The sequence below is a fragment of the Xylocopa sonorina genome, chromosome 16 (genome assembly GCF_050948175.1).
Source record: "Xylocopa sonorina isolate GNS202 chromosome 16, iyXylSono1_principal, whole genome shotgun sequence".
Classification (NCBI taxonomy): Eukaryota; Metazoa; Arthropoda; class Insecta; order Hymenoptera; family Apidae; genus Xylocopa; species Xylocopa sonorina.
The window spans coordinates 3,738,313-3,756,528 of NC_135208.1; the positions used below are offsets into that span (position 1 = coordinate 3,738,313).

At 32.1% G+C, this 18,216-nt stretch overlaps 4 protein-coding genes and 1 non-coding gene across 9 annotated transcripts; 2 read left to right on the forward strand and 3 right to left on the reverse strand.

Moving 5' to 3' along the window:
• Nucleotides 1-118: 118 nt before the first annotated feature.
• On the reverse strand, nucleotides 119-3,026 carry Rpl3 (ribosomal protein L3). Its single transcript, XM_076907552.1, has 7 exons — nucleotides 2,805-3,026; nucleotides 2,089-2,257; nucleotides 1,670-1,805; nucleotides 1,408-1,594; nucleotides 958-1,160; nucleotides 555-710; nucleotides 119-343 (listed from the first exon to the last, which is right to left on the reverse strand). The coding sequence occupies exons 1-7, from the start codon at nucleotides 2,959-2,961 to the stop codon at nucleotides 146-148; spliced, it is 1,206 nt and encodes a 401-aa protein (XP_076763667.1). The 5' UTR covers nucleotides 2,962-3,026; the 3' UTR covers nucleotides 119-145.
• A 41-nt stretch (nucleotides 3,027-3,067) lies between these two features.
• Nucleotides 3,068-3,144, reverse strand: LOC143431106 (small nucleolar RNA U43). The gene has a single exon (XR_013102682.1). It is a non-coding gene; the product is annotated as a small nucleolar RNA U43 (small nucleolar RNA).
• Nucleotides 3,145-3,615: 471 nt separating this feature from the next.
• On the forward strand, nucleotides 3,616-4,632 carry Nd-pdsw (NADH dehydrogenase (ubiquinone) PDSW subunit). The gene is made up of 4 exons (XM_076907556.1): nucleotides 3,616-3,881; nucleotides 3,966-4,101; nucleotides 4,195-4,334; nucleotides 4,418-4,632. The coding sequence occupies exons 1-4, from the start codon at nucleotides 3,800-3,802 to the stop codon at nucleotides 4,540-4,542; spliced, it is 483 nt and encodes a 160-aa protein (XP_076763671.1). The 5' UTR covers nucleotides 3,616-3,799; the 3' UTR covers nucleotides 4,543-4,632.
• Nucleotides 4,633-6,789: 2,157 nt separating this feature from the next.
• Nucleotides 6,790-16,118, reverse strand: Marf1 (meiosis regulator and mRNA stability factor 1-like protein). Of its 5 annotated transcripts, none has more exons than XM_076907546.1 (25): nucleotides 15,936-16,118; nucleotides 15,108-15,476; nucleotides 14,893-15,036; nucleotides 14,525-14,806; nucleotides 14,013-14,179; nucleotides 13,147-13,241; nucleotides 12,860-13,055; nucleotides 12,445-12,607; nucleotides 12,170-12,374; nucleotides 12,006-12,091; nucleotides 11,793-11,918; nucleotides 11,487-11,639; nucleotides 10,990-11,388; nucleotides 10,384-10,559; nucleotides 10,137-10,309; nucleotides 9,845-10,056; nucleotides 9,626-9,776; nucleotides 9,380-9,555; nucleotides 8,852-9,235; nucleotides 8,465-8,668; nucleotides 8,107-8,380; nucleotides 7,675-8,006; nucleotides 7,474-7,566; nucleotides 7,016-7,391; nucleotides 6,790-6,917 (listed from the first exon to the last, which is right to left on the reverse strand). In XM_076907546.1, the coding sequence occupies exons 2-25, from the start codon at nucleotides 15,435-15,437 to the stop codon at nucleotides 6,862-6,864; spliced, it is 4,953 nt and encodes a 1,650-aa protein (XP_076763661.1). In that variant the 5' UTR covers nucleotides 15,438-15,476; nucleotides 15,936-16,118; the 3' UTR covers nucleotides 6,790-6,861. The 5 variants fall into 5 exon arrangements, with proteins under 5 accessions (XP_076763661.1, XP_076763663.1, XP_076763662.1 ...); XM_076907548.1 differs by having other exon boundaries at nucleotides 15,999-16,094; XM_076907547.1 differs by lacking the exon at nucleotides 15,936-16,118 and adding an exon at nucleotides 15,729-15,762.
• Nucleotides 16,119-16,602: 484 nt separating this feature from the next.
• On the forward strand, nucleotides 16,603-18,209 carry LOC143431051 (dolichyldiphosphatase 1). The gene is made up of 5 exons (XM_076907553.1): nucleotides 16,603-16,797; nucleotides 16,946-17,052; nucleotides 17,130-17,308; nucleotides 17,389-17,616; nucleotides 17,691-18,209. The coding sequence occupies exons 1-5, from the start codon at nucleotides 16,692-16,694 to the stop codon at nucleotides 17,818-17,820; spliced, it is 750 nt and encodes a 249-aa protein (XP_076763668.1). The 5' UTR covers nucleotides 16,603-16,691; the 3' UTR covers nucleotides 17,821-18,209.
• Nucleotides 18,210-18,216: the final 7 nt, after the last annotated feature.

Here is an 18,216-nt window from a genome sequence, read left to right on the forward strand (position 1 = left end):
CACACACATACACACACACGGATGCTTAGGGAAACGATACGAAACAATTAATTCAGTTTAAATTCTGTTTTTACATATTGTTTTTCATAGGATTTTTTTGTATCTATTGCCTGCCGATGTAAGCATGCAATATCTATCAATTTTATTAAGCAGTTGTAGCCGATGGTGCAGAGGTCGTAGCTTGTGCCTGTTCCTCCCGTATACGATCTTTCTTGAGTTGACCCATGAATGAAGCTTTGTCAGCAGCAGTTTGGAAGCGACCGTGCCCAAATTTGGAGCTGGTATCGATGAATTTGAGATTGATCTTTTCCAAAGCAGATCGTTTCGTGTGCACCAGTAAAGACTACACAAATATATACTTAGCTCATACATTGCGTTCAAATAATATATATGTAATCCTTAAACTTAATTAAAATGTATCAGTCCTATCATTAAATATCATTTTAGTTTCATACAAATTGTATTCTTGGCTCTTACTTTGCTCATCACGGATACAAATAACACAAAAAAAAAAAAAAAAAAAGACAAAATAAAAAAGAGCAACGACTACTCACCTTACGCAATGTGATTACACGTTTCTTTGGTCCCATACAACAACCCTTGATCATGATGAAATCGTTGTTTACTTCACCGTAATGAGGAAAACCACCCATAGGAGTGATGGTCTTCTCGGTAAGATCGTATTCCGTGGAAGCGTTGTTTTTTACAATCTGAAAGATATCAGAACACACTTTTTAATTGTTGTTCTTACGACAAACGCACATTTATAATATATATACATATGTGTATGTTACTTGTTTCGGAAATCTAAAGCATAATTGATATGACTTTAGGTACTATGGACAAGTTGTTCATGTATGCCTCTCATCAAATTATCTTCAAGGAAATAGAAGAATAATATAGGGAAGAGGCAATATTTTTCATTGCAAGCTAAGATATGAATGAATGTCTACCTACCTTGCCATCTTTGGTATGAATCCCTTGTCCGATTCTATAGATCTTCTTATTCATTTCTGTACGATGATGGTAACCTTTCTGCCCAGCACGTGCAACAGTGAAAGATACACGACTTGGATGCCAAGCTCCAATACAAGCGACTTTCCTCAAACCTTTGTGAGTTTTACGCGGCAATTTCTTCGTATGCCAACGTGATGTAACACCTATGCGTATGGAAGGAAATACCTACATGAAACATTGTTCTAAACACGCACTAATACTAAAATTAGTATATTAAGTAGAAAAACTGTTTCTACTGTTAAGGACTTCAGTAGGAAGGCAGCATGAAATATCTTCAAAACGATCAGATAAACCACATCATGCTCTGTCATCATTTAGTCCAATCTTTTTAGAAATACACTTTATTGGAAAAAAAAAAAAAAAAAAGAAAATAATAGTATTGTTTTCTACCTTTATATCCTTTTCCTTTTGTGACACCAATAACATCTATCATTTCATCTGGAGCAAAAACATTACTAACGGGTACTGGCTTTTCCAAATGTTCACGAGCCCATTGGACCTTCTGTTCAATAGTTCCACCATTCAATTGTATTTCCATAATGTGGGCTTTCTTCTGTCGTTGCCTCAACAATTTCATCTATTCAAAGATACATATATACGAAATGAATGAAAATTTTATAAAATAGAATTCATATTTTTCCAAAATTATTACCTGAGTATGAGCGATAATTCGTATAACTTTGCAGTACTTAATCATTTTCTTGATATCACTTTCTATGGATTTACGGCCAAGATCATCTTGCCATTTCTTAGAAGCCTTTGTAAACGCCTTCTTCTTGCTCTTGTACCTACAGAAAAGTAACCATAATGGCTGCCTTTTTGTTCACAACCTACACAGGCACTTTTATCTGTAACGTGTCAGTCTCTTCGTAACGAGCGGAGACTGTACACACTTTTTGGACTAACCGTTAAACAAAATTTCATTTTGCGGCTAAATCCAAATATTTACTCTCGTCAAAATGAGCGGAGAGCTAATTTAAAATTAATTGTGGTATATATTTTGCATAAAATAGCTAATAGTACGAATAAATAGGAAATAGCTAATGGTACAAAGACACATCTTTTTCTTACCAATTTTTATAAAATCGTCTACGACAGTCTTCTGACAAATGTTCTGCCCACACTGTGGTAAGAGCACGCAGACCATGCGGAGTTTCAATGTAGCCAACTATACCGACCACAATCATAGGTGGTGTTTCCAAAATAGTGACTGCCTCCACGATTTCTTTTTTGTTTACCTCTAAATAAAGAAAACAGTTTGGTTTTCAGAGCACTGTTTACTGCTATATATATATATATATATAAATACATAAATATCGATACATTCAAGTTCAATGCAATATTATGGAACTGTGCCAGACATGGTTTGTCTCAATGGTCATTACCCAATGGGTTCCAAAGAGGTTATGGAATATGCCTTGCTTCCTTGCTCACTGCAGATGCAGGGCATAGAATTATTTTTCGACACTGCGATTTAGACCATACTGCACAATATCAAGCAGCTCTTGTATCGCAACCATAGTAGACCAATACATTTCTGTATTTATCAGACTAAGGTCATCGTGTCGGATAATATAATTGTACGCAACGTATAATAAAATTAATCGCGCTAATATAAAAATTTTCTAATCTTTCTAATAACAGGAGGTTAAATTCTAATTGATAATTTGATAACGGGATTAAACGACTCTTTTTAATCAGATATAATTCTTTTCCGTCGCATATAATATAAATAGTATAATAGTAGTTTGAATAATAAGTAATTTGGATTAAAAAATATTACTCACTCGATCCTGGACGATCAGCTTCCCTAACTACATGAGTCATACCAGCTTTGTAACCAATGAAAGCAGTTAAATGTACAGGTTTATTCGGATCGTCTTTAGGGAAAGCCTTAACTTTTCCACGATGCCTTTGGGCTCTTTTTTTGGGATAAAATCCCATAGATCCATGACGAGGTGCACTGAACTTCCGGTGCGACTACACACGAAACATATTTCTCGTTGATCAAATGATACACGGAAATTATATGAACAATGCGATTAATTGAAACATCAGACCGCCCTAGAACCTATCTTCAAGGTTTCTCAGTTTCATAACCATAAAAATTTCAACTAGAATCATCATAAAATGTGACCAATGTAAAACGTGGTCGCCATATAACCTTGCTTTTAACGCGACATTCCGATCAGTGTTTGTTCATCAATTTAGGCAAAGTTTAATTAATCAATTAATGTTATCAAATGGTAGAAAAAAATAAACAAATATATTGCGTATATTTAGACACGATAATTAGTGTTAGAAAATAATTTTTTCTTAGGATAATATATAATAAGACACGCCAACTTACCATGTTGCTCGAAACGATGAAAATGGAGGAAGCGCTTCCAGAGCTGCCCCTTTTATATACCTACGAGAAATTGCATGTGTACCAACATCTCTAGAAGAAAAGTATCTAACTTTCATTTAAAACTTAGTAACTTGTTTTAGTATACAGAATGAAATTTAAAAAATTTAATCACGCAGTATCCGATTAACATGTACTGAAGATAAGCAAAAAATTTCATACTGTATACATTACAACAATATTTACAATTTCCTATTATCCTAGAAACAGATTCGTAAAATTGATTAAATTACTAGACGATGGATGACAGTAGAGAGTATCTATCTGATGTTTTTGTGATCGTTAAACTGTGCCGAGCATATCATAATCCCGATTACATCTTCTCTACAAATTAAGTAATTTCTAGTTTGTAGTTGGTAAATTAATTTGTTATAAATGGATTTAGAAGGTACAACATTTGCGCAATTGTTAAAAAAAGTAAGGGCGTTATTAGATGGACCGGTTGATTACTTTCGAGGTATTATCTAATCAGTCGCGCTTGGTTATGTTATTAAAGGGACTGATGATATTATAAATTTTTAATCTTTTAAATCTTTCACAGAAAAGTGCGTTGCACCTTATCAAGAAAAGTATCCATATTATCATCGGCAATTTCGTCGGGTCCCAACGATTGACCAGTGTTATCAAAATGATATAATATGCCGTACAGAAGCACAATTCCAATTTCAGCGTGATAAGTACACTTCTTGTACAATATTTACATGAAAATACACATTTTAACATTCTTCGCCTCATCGGAGTGTTCATACTGAACGTTTGATTAAAATTAGGATGGTGGACACGGAGATTCTTAGCCTATTAAGACAACGATACGAAGATTGTGGTTGGTACTACGATATTGATAAAGAAGAATACTGTGGTGAAGTACGCCAATACTACAAAGATGCAATTGTTGCATGGTTTACTAAATGTATAAACATATGATACTTATAAAACTATCATTTTGTATCGTATCAAACAAATTTTTTAATTCCAATGTATCAAAAAAAATAGATGGAGACCAAGGAGTATTGGATGATGTAGTCCATACGTTTATGAAGCAAAAGCATCGTATGATTTGGGAACGACGTCATGGTCCGATTGGTAGCGGTATTACTAATAAAAAGTACGACTTTTAGTACCTTAAGCAATATACGCTATCACTTTTGAAGCAAAAGTGTATTTGTACCATTTAGGAAGATAGATATTCTGTAAAATAGATAAAATAAATTAATGTATGAAATTATGAGCTGTTGCTTTACATTTTTTTTATAACAAAACTGAAAATTCTCATGTCTCATGCATTCATCCTTTTTTCTCTATTAATTTCTTATTACAATATATATCGAAGCATCTATACATGTATAACAAATTATTTTATTTAATACTTTTAGATGATTCCATCAATCATTTATACTTTACAATTTCTTTTCAGTGTTTTATTACAATAAAGTTTTCTTATGCAATTACTACAGCACTATTATATATTATTATAATACATTTAAACATTCTTTCTTACATAGAGATTAATTTAATTTTCTATTAGTCGAAATATTATTAAGAACTATTTTCATTCAAATTTACTACAAAAAAATCGTACTTTTGAACAATAAAAAATATTTACGAAAATAAAAGTACACGACATTAAAAATTCTCAGACTCATAAAATTATTTTAAAAGATGAAATGAATCTGTTCTTTATTGTGTGACTAATAGAAAATTTAAACTTATGAATACATACAATTTAAAAAATAAAGTAAAAATGATCACTTTCATGTAAATATGTATCAAATACAATAGAATTAATGACGACATAATAAATATATAACGCGTAACAAAGCTACCTCGTTCGATTTTTAAATAAATTAATACAAATTAGATTCAGTAAACATACAAATTTTAACACATGCGACCCCCCCTTCTTTAGTGAATCATAAATTTTAATATTTCAGGACTGTATCCTTTTCTTTTAAATCAAAGGAACGTACCAAACTTACAGTATTTCTTTTTTTTTCCTTTTTCCTCTTTTTCGAAGTGGTAATTAATATATTCATCGATATAATAATGTTTAATATAAAATACCTCTTAATGTAGTAAAATAAAATGAGATCAACGTAATCATTTATGCGTAACCCAAGAACAGAATAATTTCCTCTTATTCATTAACATCACAAATTAAATCTATAAATTTTCGTAGATTATGAATGTTACCATCACATTATCTGTCTTCATTTCGACAGTGAAGGTAGAGTATATTCTAGAATAATATTATCATTATTAAAAGTAACATTAAATGCTGATATCTGATCGACACGAGAGTGTATATTTTTTGCCTTATTTTTTTAAAATAGTATACTGCTTCTCAATAAAATATTTATTGCCCGTCACACTATTTTACAACCTTAAAATGGAATTCGCAAAAATTTCATTTTACGCATCATATATGTTAATTGTTTAATTGTATAAATATATTTTGATTTATATCGAGAAGCAGTACACTATTTCAAGATATTGTATAATAAACATTGATCGTTATCAAAGTTTTGAAAACATGCACTCCCATAATATGTAATTAAAAAGTCTTATTGTACACAATGTAAAAATAAACGGACAGCAATGAACAGCTAATTTTTAATATACGAATGAAATAAATAATAATATGTATGAAAGTTGAAGTTAAGGAATAAACTGCGTACAATTTTATGCTAAATAACGAGATTATTACAATTCATTTTGCTTCATACAGGAATAATTTTTACAATAATCAACAGGGTTGAGCCAATAAAAATCTCGATCATAATAAATGATTCGTTAAATAAAGCTAAAAGAAGAATTCTTAACGTTTGCATCAATGACGAACAAAATTCAATTTTAAAAATATATTTTTATTTCGCATACGACTTTATTAAGGTGAAACTTTCTGTTATTATAATTAGAGAGAAAAGAAAGACAGGAAGAGAGAAAAAAAAAAAAAAAAAAAAAAAAGAAAAAAAAACTGTAGCCCATGACATAGGATACTGGCCCAATCCTATGAAATGTGTACAATTATTGCTCGCTTACTGACCGAAATATTTGTTCTTATGCACTATTATTTGAATTAAATGTTCTCTTCTCTTTATATTAAGTATATCACAGTGTGAAAGATGCTACATGAATTTAACACGCGATACAACCGTTATAAACGTCGCACACTTTTCACAATTTTGAAATCAGATATCTCTCATAGCTACTTAATATATAGATATTTATATGTATACTTTCATGCTTCTTAAAAATAAATTCTGTTCTTTATTCCGCATTCATTAAATCCACATATATTATTATCCTCCTTATTTTAATTTCATCAATCACTTTAAATATAAATAAGGGAAAGGGAAAGTGTACCTACCATTACTCAGAGAATGGTCTACGGATATTCGAACCCACTTTAAGCTTATTCATTTCTCCTTATTCGATATTTAAGACTCAATAGGTTGATTAAATTGTGCAGCTAAACGACGTTTGCTTGTAAACACTGTAAAAAATACATTTTTTTATACTCTTTATACCGTATGCCATACGTAACAATTTAATTAACTAATTAATTATTTGAGGAAATATTAGATTACCTACTCTGTTTTGTGGGTATGTTGTGTTTTTCCTTATCACTACTGCTTTCCATATTACTACTATCTGTTTCGTTATTTTTAAAAGTAATTTCTTCTATAGAATTATCAATAACTTGTTTTTGCTTCTCTGCCAAGTTCTCGGTAATTACGTTTTTCGAAGTTACGTTCTTCTTGGGAGTTAAAGATAACGAAGGAAGCGGCAATTCAGAAGGATGAGGAGCAACGACCAAGGTGCGCTTGGAGGAAAAGAAAGGTGAAGTGCGTGGCTCTAAGGGATTTGCTGTAGCAGGTAATAAATATTTCGCTGGTGATAATAAGTTGGAAACACTATTGTCGAATGCAATTTGATTCCACGAAGGAGGTAAGGTTAATGGAGGAATCTGCTGGCATAAAAAGTGGAATTACACTGACAATAAATTACCATTGTACCAGTAATTGAATTTATTTGCATTAAATGCTCACCTGTACATTAGGAGTATGCTCATCTTGCGGATATGTAAATTTCGGTGGAGTCGTCCACACTGAGGATTCCCACTGATTTTTATTTACGTTCTCCTGTAATTTAAAAATAAAAAATTAATTTATTACTTTTTAGGATCAAACATTAATCTCCATTCCCTTTGACAGCTTGTAATGAATATGCGTAGAATATAAGAGCAATACCTCGGGTGGAGAATCTGGCTTAGGTGGTGGGGGTAGAAAATCTTGTGGTATAACTGGCGTTCGCATTAAACTTTTCAGAAAGTTTTCGCTTCCATTTTCTTGTAATGACCAATTCACCACTTGATCCTCTGAACTAGATGTCTTCCAAGATTTATCTATCTGTTTCCAAGAACTGAGACGTTCAACTGCCTGTTTCGCATACTTTGCACGTTCTTCTAACGTAGCTGAATTCGTGGAAATGTTCCCACAAGAAGGTGAATCGCTTTCAAATGATTCGTTACTGGAATCCGTGTCTCGATACGATGATGCTGATGGTAACGCCATACCAACGGCTATTTACAAAAAAAAGAAAGGAAAAATATCGAATCGTACAATCGTTGTTAGAAATAACGTGTTCAAAACAATTGTGACTGAGTGATACTTTTTACGTACCGGGAACTTTTTTATTCAAGTATATGATGTTTCTATTCCTCTTTCGTGACAATTTTATCGTTACTGTACACGATAATGCTTGTAAAAGTGCATGAATTGTTGGAAATCCATAGTCTGCCGGTTTACATACAGAACCTATAGTAGAGAAATACGCAGTTTCAAACTGTGAAAGCTTTAACGTTCCACCATAATTAATCATCACGCGATATAAATTACAGGCGAAACAATGTAACGGCGTAAGTTCTATATACTGTTCGTCATTCATTGTTGTGAACTGAAATCACATATTTATGGTTTTATAAGAACTTTTTTTATAGAGGGATACACTCATACACGATAGAAACAAATTAAAACTTACTCGAACTACATTAGACAAATTTTGTTTTAGCTCATCTACATTACACGGTTTCGAATAATGTTGAACATATAATTGTTGAAAGATTTTAACTTGTGTTTTGTATTGCGGTTTATCCATCAACAATCGACGACATTGTAAGATTAATTGTTGCAGATGAGATTTATCTATCGCCATAACTACAGGCCCGCTTGCTAAATATACGATCTGTAAAATTAATTATAATGTACAGTATTCAACGTTGACATTATGTGTATATATACATATATATATATATATATATATATATATATATATATATATATATATATATATATATATATATATATATATATATATGTATGTATATATATATATGTATATGTTAATTTGAATATTACATTTTTGTACCTGTACAGTATCTCGAAGTTTCTGCATAAGTTGCAGTACAGAAGTGCAGCCGAATAATTCCGGTTTTAAAGCGTAGCCAAATTGACGTAAAAAATGTTGCGAAATACTTGAAACACTTAGACAATTTCTCGACCGACCAATTAATTTTGATATTTGTTCAGAAAGTACACGAAGGCCTTCTTTCTCGGTTAAAGAAATCTGTCTCTCACCGGAACTATCGTCTTCAATTTTAACTACCTCCGGTATAGCTTCGAACAGTTCGATTAACTTTGTAAAACCGTAGTCTGATACTCGACACTGATGACCAAAGTGATGATGATACGATGGCACAAATTTAGTGAACTGCATTCTACACTGGGGCACGTGTCGTAATAGTTCCACAACCTAAGAGAGAGTGAAAACTATGTATATTGTCATTGATATTACTGCTAATCTTCCAGTTTACTCGCACTGTAAACTGTAATATATATATATATATATATATATATATATATATATATATATATATATATATATATATATATATACCTCTGCAGCAAATTGTTTTGTTTGTTCCACCTCTTCTGCAGTCTGTTCCCGTTTAGGAATAGTTATCATTTTATCTCCTCCATTGATCGTAGCGACTACAACGATATTTTCTGATACCTCGTTAAGGATATCTTCCATCTCACACACTCCATAATCCACGATATCCCACGGTTTACCTGTGAAATGTAACTTTTCTTAGATGTACATTATATTGCTGAAATTCATTTAACGTATAAAAATCTTTACCTATCACTCTAGCATAAGCACTTGGAAATTCAGAGAGTGCTACTTGTTTACTAGCTTTAGATTTCAAAACCCTCAAAAGATCGGATGCGAAGCGACGTACTTGCGCACGGTGTGACAAGGTGACTATACGGTTATCTCCTTCACCCATTACCTGAAATAAATAATTAAAATTTCATTAATTGGATGATTTATTTCTAATAAACTTACTCTTGTTCTTACTTGTACAGTATGAGTAAGTGCTTCTAATAAATCGATCAGTTTTGTGAATCCATAATCAGCAACTCTACATTGTCTTCCAAAATGATGGTGATATGCAGGTATAAATCGATTAAATGGTAACTGGCAGTGTGGAACAGTTTTCAGAAGATCGACTAATTCACGACTGAAAAGTGCCAATTGCCTTGCTAGTGGGGGACTTACACATTTATCTTCTAAAACGGAAGGACAATATTCTAGTGATTATTAAATCATTAACTAATTATTATCAACATATTCCATCAAAGAATTCTACCTTCAAGATTATTCTCCTGAGTTTTATTTCCAGTCCAAATAAGATATTTTACGCTACCAATGCCTTGTCTCAATGCAACGCAAGACAAACAAGACACCAAATGTTCCAAAGGCACACCATTTTCTAACACTTGTAATTTTTCCTTAAATTCAGCTTCGTAACAATTTGGTAAACTGAAATTAATTTATCATGAGCACAATTATTAGATGGAGTGGACATTAATGTGGAAAGTGTTATAAAAATGTACCTAGGCAATGGTAAACTTCCGTTATGCGTATTTAATAATTGATGTATACGTGGGTCAAGAACTTTTAAAGAAATGTTAACATTCGGGAGCGATGCTACTTTCTGTTCAGCCCAACCTTTATCCGACCACGGCTTCAGCGTATGAATAGTACAATAAGGTAACTCTATCTGTTCCTCCTAGAAATTTTACAAATATTTGTACTTTGTATATAATTGATGCATGCGTAGGTATATTATGTAACCTATATTGTATCAGATTAATTTTCAACGCTTTAAATAATCGTCACAGCTTCTCAACAGTAAGAGGAATAACATCTCTACTCTTACTGGAAAAGCTCAAACTCGGCTTCATGTAAGTCATCATGAATTGCATTCCAGCTAAATTGCCCTACCTACCAACGTTCCTTGGTTCAAAATATTTTAGAACATTTAAATCTTTTAAATAAAGTTACAATTTTTCCCATATGTACGTTGCAGAACTTTAGAAATAGATTAATTTATCTTTTAGATAAATAGATCTACCTCATAGTTAGATTTCATCTTCTTGAAATCTCCAAAATATTAAGGCAGTTAAGATAAATAGGGCAGAATATGTATTTTGCGATACCTGAGCTGTATTATTAAAACACGGTGATGGAGTATTCCTATGATCGGGATTAAGAGAAACCATTCTACCACTAGGATCTTCCGTGATAATACAAACATCCTTCATTTTGTACAACTCGGAAACGCTGATGGTGATCATGAAACGACTCTCGTACATTTCGAGAAATTTAAAGAGGGGAAGCTTATGACCAGGTACTTCTTGCAGTAGCATAACAATTTGCGCACGTATAACCTGAGGACTTGCTCTACCACTATGGGCATACGATATTAAAATGCGTTTATAACCTATTTTAAGACGATGTAATTGAGAAATTGCGTATTGTGCGTCTGATAAGGAAGGTACTTTGACACTTGCCGCAAAGTGACCATCAGATTGCGTAAAAACAGAGACATTTAACACCTAAAATTAATTTAAAATAACTAAATGCAATTGATTGATAAAATATCAAAATTTGGACATTTTTCATAATATGATCATAATGTTAAATATAAATATACCTTCACATGTTCCATAAAAACAGAGGCAAGCATATATCTCATTCGTTTTGGATTAATACTTTGGTCTAAATTAGTTACTTGTAGCTCGATAGGCGTGCATGTTTCATTGTTTACCAATGTTCCATTGTGATTGTTTATTGGATTGAAGAATTTCTAATATATATATGTATATATATATATATATATATATATGTATATGAGTATATACATGAAAAAATATAAATTTTATATACGTGTGCGTATGCGCTCGCGTGTCCATTACGAGTCTAAAAAATATAAAAGAAAATAAACAGGTCTAAAGAATACCTCGACTTCTTCGCTTTCTGTATCACTTTGATGATAAGGTGAGGTATGATTATTCTGTTGGTTCATCGTTTGTACTGTATTCTCATACGGTGAAGGCGTCCTAGTATTATGCACAGACATATTCGGCTAATTACAAAAGAAAGCATAAAATTATAAACTATTTCAAATTTTTACTTTATATTGTATTATTCATCTTTTATTAATCGGTACCACCTGTCCATTCCACTGATTGCACTCTTGCGATGGCAAATCATACATTGGAGATGGACTTCGACGTTTAAAACCAGTTTGAGAATGTGCTGTACGTGACAAAAATTATTTTTACCAATTATCATTTATAATTTTCTTTTTTTAAAGAATAAAAATAATTTACATACTGGTTCCATTCAAATTCGCCGAAACATTCAATGGAGGATGTTGTTGTCTTGAACCAGCTCTTTCCGACGGTTGAACGTACGCAATGTGTGTTCCCCTAGTGCGTCTTAAGCCATCAGGAATTCGGGAAGCTGCATTATTTACAACTCCATTATCCCGTGCCTGCGGGATATGAATTCTCCTACTAAGAACTTTTGTCTTCTCCACCTTAAGTTAATATAAAAAATTATCCACAAACTGTTTCATGAAACGACAATTTTTATGTGAAATTAGGTACCTTGTACTGTTCTTCCCACATATGACCAAATTGCTGGGATCCAGATACTTGCCAGAACAACGGAGATTGGACCCTTGCAAGTTCATTGTAAGTTCTGTTGAAAGCTACGTTATTATTGTTTGAGTACGGCCTCCCGACAAAAACGGGTGGCGGTTGTACCATTCTGTAGAAGATGAATACAGTACGATCTTAATTCTTTAAATGTTCACAATAATACAAGTACTACAACGTTTAATATTTATGTTTTATGTCAGATAAGATCAAAGCTTTCTCAATTTCATTGCCCGAATCAAGCAAGGATAATCTCTACTCGTGACTCTAAGGCTCTCTTCCTAGTTCTCATCATTTTTAGAAAATTGTCGGTAGATATATAACAATAATAATATATGCATAGTTGCAAGTAATTTCGAGTTACCCCGGTGGCCCAGGAACAGGTACACAATGAGCATTCCATCCAGAATGTGCTCCAATGACCGGTATCGATGACTGGTAATGTGGAATTTGAAGGGGTCTTCCACCCGGTAGTGAAGCACTTGCACTGTACATTTGTCTTGGAGAACTAGTTGTAATTTCTGATTCACTTACGGTACCGTTTCTGCTTACTGAATTTGCTAAAGGTGTGTAATTAATAATCATATTAATTATCATTATATATACTAGAATAGTTTTAAGGGCAGAACAGTGTAGGGAGACATAAATTACCTCGAATTTTTTGGAAACTGCTTCCTTTCTCTCTCTGAAATTTAACGGAAATTTTCGAACCAAGGACAATTGTTCCATCCATATGCTTCTGTGCCCTGCAGAAAAAAAAAAAGAGAGTCACATTGTTATTAAACAGAGACGACTAATTGAAATTACAAGAGACTAATACACAAGATGATCAATACTGTTTGTAAATGACCTTCGAGATTTCCGTAAACATACTGATGATATCAAGTAAGATGTCAGTTGATTACTCAAGGAAATTTTGTATGTTTTATTTGAACAAGTACATTTCATTAAATGTTTGCACCTGTCAGAGTTATAACAATTTTTTATTAGCAGATATTTACCAACTCACCTTACATATAAATAAAATCATTGGTTTATGTCAACATTATAATACAGATAAATAAAATAATAAATAACAATTCTGTTTCAAAAAATAACAATTTTCCAACACTAACTACTACTGTACACATAAACGAATTAAATATGTTATATAAATGAAAATTACGATCTTTTTACAGTACCACTATATTCGTTACATTGCTGTTCACTGTTTGAATCCTATCCTATTTATGTACTTATCCCTACCACTTCTGATACCCATTTTTCCCATTAATATTAAGTAGACCAATAGAATGTTTGGGAATAAGGATTATTCATTGGCTACATGTAAAGCAGATTATTCAAACACAACATTACTTCTAGTATTATATATTATTGACATAAATGAATTAAAAGTAGCCTAATTTAAATTTGTGTACAGAATTCTTAACCGTACGCGTTATCAGTTGCACACTATTGACGAAATTCATAAAAAATATAAACAACATAAACAACATGTATATATTTATACACAATACCTGTCTGCGAAATGTTTTGTGTTAAAGCGTACAATTGCAGTATTTGATTGTACTTGCATTAACCGACCACCATAGCGTTTGGACAGTTGTTTGAGATTATCTTTAACAGACATAACATCTTGATTTTCTGGGAGGTTACTAACTAAGAGATCATAATGCGCAGTAACCTGAAATAAATTCAATAAGATTCTAAAAGCACATTAACATAAATAGAAATGACAAGCATGCTAACATTTAAAAAAAACCAACAATCAACTAATGATTTACTCTACTTTACATATACATTTAAATTAGTACAAACAAAGTAACACGTTAACAATAACAAATACAATAGTAATTTATAAATCCACGGATGAAAATAAAAAAGCTTGTAATAATTATGATGAAAGTTTATTGTGTAAAAGCAAGAGGTAAGTAGTACAAAAGTAAAAAAATAATTTTGCTCCATTTCTAATTAAAAAGACCTATTAAAAAGTATGTCTAAGATTATCTGAAATATTAAAAGCTTCTACCTGTACAGTTCTGGATGGCAGTGATTCCATAAGTTTTGAAAAATCATAATGCTCATTGGCACATAATATTAATGCCTCGGATGTACTTTCCATATGTAAAAGTATCACGTGAATCTTTTTTCTATAGCGTAAGTCACTGAGATCAGCGGCAAAATTAATATCGCAAGATATTAAAATCACAGCTGCTGGACTTCCGTGAATATCGGCGAACCTTCTAATGGACTGCTTGAGTTTGTCATCAGCAGCATTTTTAAACTCTCTAGCAACATGTATTAAATTAACCTAATAAAGAAAGGATAGGCACAATGTTTATAAGTATAATATTGAATTATTTGGAAATAATTAAAAGAGAGATCGATTAAACTTACTTGAGCATTATTCAACTCTTTCATAACTCTACTGTTCTCTTTTAGAACATCGCAAACTACAATGAATTCTGCTTCTCTGTAACCAGTAAAAAATTTGTCTCTAATTACTTGTGTCACAGCCATGGCAGATCTTCCTTTCGGTACCTGTAATAATTGTAAAAAATGTCATTGTCAAACTATATTTATTCGTCGACTATATATAATTTAATACCAACACAACAATTCTCTATGTCCCAAAATACACCAATAGGCGGTAGATACGTCGGTAAAGATGAGAAATTGACTGGACTATCATGATGCGAGAAAGAACAGTGGTACTTATAATGATTCAGCAGCGGCGTGACAGATTCTGTATTTTCAACTGTAAGACTATCATCGCTACTATTTAAATCTCTTAGTTGCTGAGATGTACTACTTTCAATGTTAGTACACGATGAAACTTTCTCCGCAGTTAATAATTCTATCAGCCTTTCGTTTAAACCTTCAATTTCATCTTTGTCATTTGCACAAAGTGCATGATAATCTGCGGTATTTTGGTCTGCCATGTGTTTTACTGAATGTCATATAGCACCTTGGTACAAAAGCTATAAACAAAACGGTGCACGTGGTAACATATGTCTGGAACAGAACAAAAATAAAATAAATATGTTTACTTTATTCGCACGCATCGGACAGTCGGTTGAAAAAAATTAAGTTTAATAATAAAAGAGAAATTCATTTGTTAAATTCTAAATGTATGTCTCTACTATGTCTCATATATTATGATCAGTGACGTTATCAAACGTTATCAATATAATATAACATTCGCAGTATATACAAAATAAAAAGAAACCTACATTATCTAAAATATTAAACCATTATATAGTCAGTCTTCAACATCAATTGTTATCGACTGCAAGAAATACAACGTGCAGTTAAATAGAAAGGAAACACGAGATTCCTCTTAAAATAAGTTTTTCATAGATCTAGAAAAATAATCGGTAAAAAATTGAAATCACCAACAACGCACGCTGATCGAACCGACGCACAAATAAGATTCATACCATAAACAGGAAGCAAACAGCGAGTAAAGCAGCATGCAATCATGCAACTATCCAATTTGCTACCTCTCCCGCTTCTTGCACAGAGCACAACTTGCAAACTAAAATAGTAACTTTATATTCTTTAAGTCACTAGTCAAGTTCAATTAGATTTCATATATTTTCATATTTATTTCGTAGTTGGACGTTGCTCCAACTATTGTTAAACAATAAAACAACACCTAAAGACGTAAAACTATTGAAATAAACAAAATTTTTAATATACCTAGGTAAATGATGCTAAGTATGATTGGTCCAAATAACAGATACTACAAGAAACAACGAAAGTTATTCCTTTCGTAACGAACCTTTTCACGAACATCTGCTAGAAATTTCGGTGTTAGTCACATTAATAACAGAAAATGAATCGACGAATATGTTCGTTACTACGTAATGAACATACGTGCGATTACGGAAAGAAAATGTCCAGAAATTCTAAACGCTGTTGTTACCTGCTTCTGATGTTGATCGTTGGTTAGCTTCGTTCGAGACACGTAATTCTAATAATTAGACGAACACTTTAAATAATACGTAAAACGATAACGTACCAATTAAGTTTCCGTACGTGTCACCTTTGGCATGCATGCCATACCAATGCTAAACTATAGGTATGCACAAAAAAGGTTACCCTGTCGCATTTCTACTACTATTTCTCCGATTCTATGACCGTTGCTGCGCGGTGTGTTATCCGAGTTATGGTCACTTCAAAATTTTGATGACATGGCATTATTAGACGATGATTCGTTGGATAAAGTTAAATCGTCCTTTATCGATGCTGTTCAAAACTCGGAATGGGTTCCTTTGTCTCTTACGTTAGTTGAATACCCTCAAGGCAAGTATCTCAGCTCCATCCACTCTCTACTGCTCGATTCTGCAAACATTTTTTCTACATAAAATGCATCGCATTTCTTATTATTGTGTTTAAAGGAAACCTTTTACCTTTTAAAAGATAAAAAATAAATTTCAATTTTAACTTACAGGCGATTTCTTTGGAAGATTGTTAGCTCTAGTAAGTTTGACACCATTCGTTATCATAACTGGTTTTATAACGTTGATTCTATTTAGAAGAGATTTACATACGGTAAGTAAAAACTTTCAAGCTGAATCATTCCATGTTCTTTACAACTTTACTACTTACAATTAATTATAATATTTCAGATTACCTTCTTTAGCGGCATTATAATTAACCAGTGTATCAACCTCATATTGAAACACACAATCTGCGAAGCCAGGCCGACGAAACGTGCTAATATTCACGTAGAATATGGTATGCCTTCGACGCATTCACAGTTTATGTGGTTTTTTGCAACATATACCACACTTTTCATATGTATTAGGTAATCTGCTTTACTACTTTCAAGTTTAGAGAAATATATATGTTAAAATACATTTTTTATGCTTGTATATTCACTTGTAGGTTACATCATAACAATAATAGCAGCATTTTAGAAAAATTTTGGAGAATTACCGTCATAGCCACTTGTATAATTATTGCTATTTTAGTCACGTATAGTAGAGTTTATTTATTATACCATACTAGTTCTCAAGTTCTGTGTGGTGCATTGATAGGTATAATATTAGCTACAATATGGTTCACAATCACGTGTGTAGTTCTCACACCACTTTTTCCTATAATTGTTTCATGGTGAGTTATTATCAAAAATGAAATTTAACCTTTTAAATAAACTAGTATATTAACGTACATTATTATATTTTCAGGCGGATATCGGAATACCTGTTATTACGTGACACATCATTGATTCCCAATATTCTTTGGTTTGAATATACAAATATTCGTACAGAAGCACGAGCTCGTTCAAGAAAGTTAGTATCGATGAAGTCCCAATGACGCTTAATGTCTGGCCAGTGGGCTGATAGTAAATAGGACGTACAAGCTAAGAAAAATCAAATTCTAATATCAATCTTTCAGTCAAACGAAACGTAAGCATTGAAAATTCATTTAGGCTGAAGGGATAATTATGAACAATCAATAAAATTGAGGGTTTTGTCATTGAAATTAAGATAATGTAAGTCCATCGGTAACACCAGAACGTGTACGTTTTGTCTATTAATTTGCTTCCTCGTAATTTTCAATATCTTATTTATAGGTGTATGGTGTATATTTAACGAGTAACATTATTACCCTTTGTTGATCTTTTATATCATTATATTATATTCTGTAAAGACAAAACGTTATCTGTAATTTTCTGAATTAAGCTATACAAAATGCAAACAAAACACATAA

What these genes read in the sequence shown, in the direction of transcription:
- Rpl3 (XM_076907552.1), bottom strand. Translation starts at nt 2,961, where the DNA reads ATGGGATTTTATCCCAAAAAAAGAGCCCAAAGGCATCGTGGAAAAGTT. An exon ending in TTCATACCAAAGATGGCAAG is followed by an intron (nt 711 to 957) that starts GTAGGTAGACAT and finishes GATATCTTTCAG; the next exon opens with ATTGTAAAAAACAACGCTTC. An exon ending in GTGTAATCACATTGCGTAAG is followed by an intron (nt 344 to 554) that starts GTGAGTAGTCGT and finishes ATATTTGTGTAG; the next exon opens with TCTTTACTGGTGCACACGAA.
- Nd-pdsw (XM_076907556.1), top strand. Translation starts at nt 3,800, where the DNA reads ATGGATTTAGAAGGTACAACATTTGCGCAATTGTTAAAAAAAGTAAGG. An exon ending in TTCCAATTTCAGCGTGATAA is followed by an intron (nt 4,102 to 4,194) that starts GTACACTTCTTG and finishes GATTAAAATTAG; the next exon opens with GATGGTGGACACGGAGATTC. An exon ending in TGTTGCATGGTTTACTAAAT is followed by an intron (nt 4,335 to 4,417) that starts GTATAAACATAT and finishes CAAAAAAAATAG; the next exon opens with ATGGAGACCAAGGAGTATTG.
- Marf1 (XM_076907546.1), bottom strand. Translation starts at nt 15,437, where the DNA reads ATGGCAGACCAAAATACCGCAGATTATCATGCACTTTGTGCAAATGAC. An exon ending in TGCCATCCAGAACTGTACAG is followed by an intron (nt 14,180 to 14,524) that starts GTAGAAGCTTTT and finishes AATTTATTTCAG; the next exon opens with GTTACTGCGCATTATGATCT. An exon ending in AACTTCGAGATACTGTACAG is followed by an intron (nt 8,669 to 8,851) that starts GTACAAAAATGT and finishes TTAATTTTACAG; the next exon opens with ATCGTATATTTAGCAAGCGG.
- LOC143431051 (XM_076907553.1), top strand. Translation starts at nt 16,692, where the DNA reads ATGGCATTATTAGACGATGATTCGTTGGATAAAGTTAAATCGTCCTTT. An exon ending in TCTTACGTTAGTTGAATACC is followed by an intron (nt 16,798 to 16,945) that starts CTCAAGGCAAGT and finishes TTCAATTTTAAC; the next exon opens with TTACAGGCGATTTCTTTGGA. An exon ending in TTAGAAGAGATTTACATACG is followed by an intron (nt 17,053 to 17,129) that starts GTAAGTAAAAAC and finishes ATAATATTTCAG; the next exon opens with ATTACCTTCTTTAGCGGCAT.